At 39.6% G+C, this 7516-nt stretch overlaps 1 protein-coding gene across 3 annotated transcripts in view; it reads right to left on the bottom strand.

Annotated features, from left to right (window-relative positions):
• Nucleotides 1–3340: 3340 nt before the first annotated feature.
• plpp3 (phospholipid phosphatase 3) overlaps nt 3341–7516 on the bottom strand; it is a 67554-nt gene continuing 63378 nt past the window's right edge. For all 3 annotated transcript variants that reach the window (XM_063002163.1, XM_063002162.1, XM_063002164.1), the window contains exon 6: nt 3341–5340. In XM_063002163.1, coding sequence (XP_062858233.1) covers nt 5212–5340 — 129 coding nt within the window. In that variant the 3' untranslated portion in view covers nt 3341–5211. The remainder of the gene's footprint in view (nt 5341–7516) is intronic.

Genomic DNA, 7516 nt, shown 5'->3' with positions numbered 1-7516 from the left:
GATAGGTACTTACATGTAGGTGGCACAGTGGTGTATGACGTGAGTTAGAATCTCAGCCCTGCGATGGAATTGCACCCTGTTCAGTGTTCCTGTATGCGCCTAGTGTTTCCCAATGGAACCAGACCCACCATAAAAGTGGTTAAAGAAAATAAAATGACGAGGCTTTTTTTTTTGTAGCCACACATACTGTACATCGATCAGGCATAACATTATGACCACCTCCATGTTTCTACACTCACTGTCCATTTATCAGCTTCACTTACCATATAGAAGCACTTTGTAGTTCTACAATTACTGACTGTAGTCCATCTGTTTCTCTACATATCTTTTTAACCTGCTTTCACCCTGTTCTTTAATGGTCAGGACTCTCCCAGGACCACCACAGAGCAGGTATTATTCAGGTGGTGGATCATTCTCAGCTCTGCAGAGACTCTGATATGGTGGTGGTGTGTTAGTGTGTGTTGTGCTGGTATGAGTGGATCAGACACAGCAGCAATGCTGATGGAGTTTTTAAATACCGTGTCCACTCACTGTCCACTCTTTTAGACATAGCTGGTTGGTCCACCTTGTAGATGTAAGGTCAGAGACGATTGCTCATCTATTGCTGCTCTTTGAATTGGTCATCTTCTAGACCTTCATCAGTGGTCACAGGACGCTGCCCATGGGACGCTGTTGGCTGGATATTTTTGGTTGGTGGACTATTCTCAGTCCAGCAGTGACAGTGAGGTGTTTAAAAACTCCAGCAGCATTGCTGTGTCTTATCCAATCATACCAGCACAACACACACTAACACACCACCACCATGTCAGTGTCACTGCAGTGCTAAGAATGACCCACCACCCAAATAATACCTGCTCTGTGGTGGTCCTGACCATTGAAGAACAGCATGAAAGGGGACTAACAAAGCATGCAGAGAAACAGATGGACTACAGTCAGTAATTGTAGAACTACAAAGCGCTTCTATATGGTAAGTGGAGCTGATAATATTGAAACAAGGAGGTGGTTTTAATGTTATGGCTGATCGGTGTATGTGCAGCCTATTTAGATGACTGACAGATGGGGGATTTTCTTGTTGAAGGAAACAGGGGTGGCCCTAAAAATCTGCATACACAGATCTAAAATGTGTATGTAGCCCTAGGTTTAAATGGTGTCATGACTGAGTCTGGGTCTTGCTGCCTACTGCCTAGGTAGAGAGGATTGTAATTAGTCATCGATTCTAATTAGACAACGATTACTGTAATTACGTCACCGCAGTTTTTGCTTACTAAGCTAACACAGTTAGCCTCAGGCCTTTCGAACCAATAGGTTGCACAACCCGCTAGCACGCCAGCTAACATCTCCCTCCATACACCTAAAATGTCACTGATAACTCTGAACTTGCAAATAAATTACACTTGTGCACCTTTATACAAATTAAAAATCAATAAGAATTTATTTGCATTTGAAAAGAACTGGTTCGTTGCTCCACATTCGTCCGCCATATTTGTCATTTTTTGTGAGAAAAGTTGTGCCGCCCTGAATGCTGGGATTGCCTTCACCGGTAATGAAGCATTGGATGCTCCCTTGTCATTCAGTCAGATTAATACTTTGAAATAAGGCACCTCATAAGGCAGCATTTTAAGGCATCTAAGAATTCGAACGGCCTTCTTCTTGGGAGTGCATGTATGATGACGTAAAATGCCGTCTATGTAGAGAGCTCACTAGGTTTTCTAACAGACCCATAGATGTGCAAGTTACCATGACTGGAATTTGAACTTTGCCTTAGTAACAATCACGATTGTTCTTTTTCTCTTTGGCCTGAAAAAGACAACATCCATTGTTCGTCAAAAAACAATTTAGAAGTTGGATTTGTCAGACCTCAGCACATATTTCCAGTCAGTGAGTCCATGAGCCTGAGGCCAGAGAAATCAGCAGCATTTCTGGATGTTGTTAATATGACAACATCCTGTTCAGGGTGTTCCTGCCTTGTGCCCATTGTCTCCCATTGAAACCAGACCCACCATGAAAATACATTTTATTTTTATATCTCATATCTATAAATACATATATAGTACTCTACATACACTATATATGTATATGTATATATACATAGTGTTTCTTATTGGAACTAGACCCACTATGACAGTGGTTGCAATAAAAATACATTATAATTATGTCTGGTTCATATATAACACCAGAGTTTTTCAAAAAGTCTTCACACTTTTTAACCATAGGGTCTTCTGATGCACTTTTCCCAGCGTCATACCAACTTTTTATTGCCATCAGCAAAAAATGGTATTGGCTGAGTGCGTAGCCACTGATGCACCACTGCTTTCACATCATCATCACATGAAAATCTTCTTCCCCTTAAAGCTTCTTTGAGCGATCCAAAAAGGTGGAAATCAGATGGAGCTAAATCCGGACTATAAGCTCTCAGAAATGACCACATACTCTGATCATACATGACCATATACACTGATCAGTCATAACATTAAAACCACCTCCATTTTCTACACCTTTTTATCAGCTCCACTTACCATATAGAAGCACTTTGTAGTTCTACAATTACTGACTGTAGTCCATCTGTTTCAATACTTACTTTTTAGCCTGCTTTCACTCTGTTCTTCAGTGGTCAGGACCCCCACAGGACCACCACAGAGCAGGTATTATTTGGGTGGTGGGTCATTCTCAGCACTGCAGTGACACTGACATGGTGGTGGTGTGTTAGTGTGTGTTGTGCTGGTATGAGTGGATCAGACACAGCAATGCTGATGGAGTTTTTAAACACCTCACTGTCACTGCTGGACTGAGAATAGTCCACCAACCAAAAACATCCAGCCAACAGCGCCCCGTGGGCAGCGTCCTGTGACCACTGGTGAAGGTCTAGAAGATGACCAACTCAAACAGCAGCAATAGATGAGCGATCGTCTTTGACTTTACATCTACAAGGTGGACCAACTAGGTAGGGGTGTCTAATACAGTGGACAGTGAGTGGACATGGTATTTAAAAACTCCAGCAGCGCTGCTGTCTGATCCAGTCATACCCGCACAACACACACTAACACACCACCACCATGTCATTGTCACTGCAGTGCTGAGAATGATCCACCACCTAAATAATACCTAATATAGTGGTCCTGACCATTAAAGAACAGGGTGAAAGCAGGCTAAAAAGTATGTAGAGAAACAGATGGACTACAGTCAGTAATTGTAGAACTTCAAAGTGCTCCTATATGGTAAGTGGAGCTGATAAAATGGACAGCGAGTGTAAAAACAAGGAGGTGATTTTAATGTTATGGCTGATCGGTGTATATTACATACAAAACAACCACACAGACAGTTCTGTTGATAATGAGCTTTTTATTTAAAAGCACATGTATTAGATCTAAATACATTTAGCAGAAAAATGCTATGGTTTCATTTGTACAAAATAAGACAGTACAAAAATACTAATAGTGAACTTTGATACATTTGTATGTGTAGTTCTTTTTCAATGCTTATTTAAATGTTTGATAAATCTACAATAGTTTAGTTAGCTAAATACAAAAATCTGTCAATCAATGCTCGTTGAAGCAGCAATTGTAAATAACACAGGTCATGACACATTTTAATTATAGTGGATATATCTAAACATATTCAAAAAATAATATTTTACATAGTTAATTTTAGTGATCTATACATTATTTATATATTTAAAAAGAAAGGGAAAGAAAAACAGCTTGCTGAAATGATAGGACGGACTATACAAGGTGAAGGGTGTGCAACATGGAGGCTTTGTGGCATTTAGTCGGGTACATGTTGTATGTTACGTAAACTAAATCTGGCAGCGCTGTTAGTAAAAACAGTAGACATTATCAAGAGAGAAAAAAGGCCAAAGAGTCATTTAGAGAAAAATAATCCACAGTTTTCTTTAAATTTTTTCTTCACATGGTAAAGTCCTCAGCACAGAGTCGAGGACCAGGTGTAGAAACACATTCACCACACACACACACACACACACACACACACACACACACATATGTGTACATACACAAAACATGGCACTAAGAATAACTGGTGGGATCCCATTACCTAACATGTTAAAGGATGGAAGATCTGCGAGGCTATTTAACTAACACTAACTAACTCCCTGGTACAGTTGGCACCATTGTGAATCATTATATGCTTGGAAATTAAAATAAGTCCATACCAGCCAGCAGAATGGACTCATTTGCGTATCCAGACTGAAATGTGCCAAGTCAGTGCAGTTGATGCGAATCGACGCCGGCAACCTTGGTGCCAAACACAGCTCATCCCTTCCAGAACGAATGCCATCCACCGGGAAACCACGTGTACACAACGTGTAAACATGGCTCAACCATGCTTTCTCAACATCGCACATGGGTGGCTCTCTAAATGCACAGTTTTGACACACTATCCTAGCCTACTCATTAAAATCCTAGTAAAATCTAAATCTGTTGAATCTAGGCGGGTATCTGAGAACAATCCGAATGGGTCTTGTGCTTAGGAGTTTCAGCATAGCATAACAAGGGTGTACGTAGTCCACCATGGCCACACCATGGCGTAGACTTTCAATGGATTTCGAGTAAACACACAAAACCTCATCGAGTGTCCTCAGAGCTGCGCAGCTCAGACAGCAAGTGGTGATGATTTTAATGATTGGATATAGTGCTATAAGTTATTCTTTATATCGTTAATATATATATGCTAGTTACATTGCAGGTACTAGTGTATCATTCCTATAACTAAGGAATTTGTTGTTTTATACTGGTGAAAGGCCTCGGAGACGAGAGAAAACAAAAAGGAAGAGACGCAGGTCACATGACCATCTCTTTTTCGTTGAGTTAATCATCCATCCGTTCATTCATTCATCCAACCATCCATCCATCCATCCATTAGTGCGGCTTTTTTGCTCACCACAGTCTTGCAAAGCAAGTTACAGGCCCACATCGTCCCCGCAAATCTGGGAACAAATTCCTAAATAATAGTTACATTTGTATGATTGCTTTTTTTTTTTGCATGTAAATTAGGCTCAAGGTTGATAATCATATTATAAAAAATAGAGTCTCAATAGTAAAAGTTCTCTGTCTCCTGCTCCTACATTCTACTGTCTGATGAGAGAAAGAGAGAGCAGCAGCTAAAATGCTGCTATTCTTCATTCACAGGTGGCTGTTCATGGTTCTTCAAAGGACAAGGTGGAAATTTAGATATGCTTCCTTCCCAGGCCTCCTCTCAGACCATGTTGTGGTGGTTGTTCCTATCTATGATGTCACCCGAGGGCAGAAGTTCCTTTTTGATTGGCGATGGTGGAGGACTGGCATTCTTGATTTTGGGCTTGAACAGGTCTGACACATAGAATACCTAGAACAAAGAAGACGAAGAATTATGATATGTTTGTGACCTAAGAATCACCTTTAAAACATAAAGATTAAAGAATATTTAACCAATAATGTGCTAGGTAACAGTGCAATATGCTGATATGACAATTTAAAGTTGCTGCTTTATAAAAAGTCCATAAAATGTAAGGTAGGCTTTCACTCTCATGGTCAGAAAAACAGATGTAGTAAAATGCTTGAATAAAAAGGAAAATGTTTACACATACAGGGTGGCTGATTTTATTCTAGAGTTTGATGATAATTCCATGAACATAAAAGCTACAGTGCAAACATTTACAACCCCAAATCAGAAAAAGTTGGTACTTTGACTTTTATTTAATTGCAGACAGGATGAACCTGAGATATTTCGTGTTTTGTCTGCTCAGCTTCATTTCATTAATTAATAAACATCCATTCATGCATTTTTCCAAAAAAGACTTGAAATGCTGATTCAACTGACCACAATACACATTTCCACTGTGTGATGGTCCATCCTAGATGCCTCCAAGCCCAGAGAAGTCAACACCGCTTCTGGACATGGTTAACATAAGGCTTCTTTTTTTGCATTTGTGCATGTAACTCTGTATTCTAGTGCCTGACAAAGGTTTGCCAAACTAATCCCTCACCCATGTGATTATATCAGCTATTGTTGAGTCGTGGTTCTTGATTCAGTGCCGTCTGAGGGTTCGAAGATCACAGGTGTTCAGCTTAAGCTTGCACCCTTGGCCTTTATGCACAAAAATTCCTCCCAATTCCTTGAATGGTTTAATGATATTATGCAGTGTAGAGGGAGAAATATGCAAATCCCTTCCAATCTTTCTTTGAGGTTCATTGCTTTTAAACATTTCAATAATTTTTTCACACATTTGTTGACAAACTGGAGATCCTCTGATCATCTTTGCTCATCAAAGACTCAGCCTTTTTTGGATGCTGCTGTTGTACCAAACCATGATTACAATCACCTGTTGACATCACCTGTCTGGAATCACATCATTATTTAGTTTTAATGATGTGTCCCAACTTTTTTTGCAGGTCTGAAATGCAGGAATGGAGGTATATTAACAAATGAAATGAAGTTGAGCAGATAAAACATAAAATATCTCACTAACTGTCTGCAATCAAATAAAAGTAAATGTAAGGAACACTGCATTTTTATTTTATTTGCATTTTCCATACTGTCCCAACTTTTTCTGATTTGGGGTTGTATAATCTGGATGCTACATTGATAGCATTTGTTTATCTGCATGACATATTTGAATAACACAGTAAATAAAACATGTTTTTTATATGTGAGTCTGAGAAATTAGTCAATGTTACCTCAAGAAATAGACAATATAATACAAACAATATAATAAATAAATAAACAAAATAAAAATGCAACCAATGACAGATTTGTAACCCTTTTTATGAAGTGCAGCTTCATAGTCACATGGATGTTATTACTCTAATCATCTAGCTCCTGACCTCAGCAGCTCAAGTTGACTACTTACTCTGAGCTCATATTCTGATAACAATGGTCCAACCACAACAGTCTCTCAAAATCACAGAGTCAGTCGGGAAGACAAACGTTCCCCATTGTTTACCTAGGCCCCCCTCAAGAAAGTGAGGTCAGAGTGAACTCATCCACCTGATATTAGAAGTGCTGAGAGAGGAAAAGATACGCCTGACCGGCCACGACTTTATGTCCTAATGACTTCATTGGTGCAACAAGAAAACCGGGAGGGGTAGACAGGAAGGCAGCGGACCAAGTTTAAAGGATTCTCAAGGCATTCGGTAGGTCAGAGTGGTCATCTTACATTCCACCTGGACTGGTTTAAAGGGCCAAATGGAGTCATGAAATGCTGCACTTATGAAACTAGATTATTTAATGTGCCTGAAGGAGCTGATGATGGAATAATGAAAACATGGTCTTACAACGAAAAATTCTAAACTTCATGATAGATTGTAATGAATTGGGGCTGGCAGCAGTTAGTTAACCTTATTAGGTCTTAAACGGATCGTATTTTTGAGAATTCTTTCAGAACTTTTGTTAGCGTGAGCTGATCAACCAGGCTGTGGCAAGTACCACCTTCCACACCCATTAATGCTACTGAAGCCTGGACAACAGATGTGCATATTGCTTAAAGCATGGAATAACAAATTCCAATTGGCCAAACAACACA

The sequence above is a fragment of the Trichomycterus rosablanca genome, chromosome 9 (genome assembly GCF_030014385.1).
Source record: "Trichomycterus rosablanca isolate fTriRos1 chromosome 9, fTriRos1.hap1, whole genome shotgun sequence".
Lineage (NCBI taxonomy): Eukaryota > Metazoa > Chordata > Actinopteri > Siluriformes > Trichomycteridae > Trichomycterus > Trichomycterus rosablanca.
This window is presented reverse-complemented; position numbering and strand designations above follow the sequence as displayed.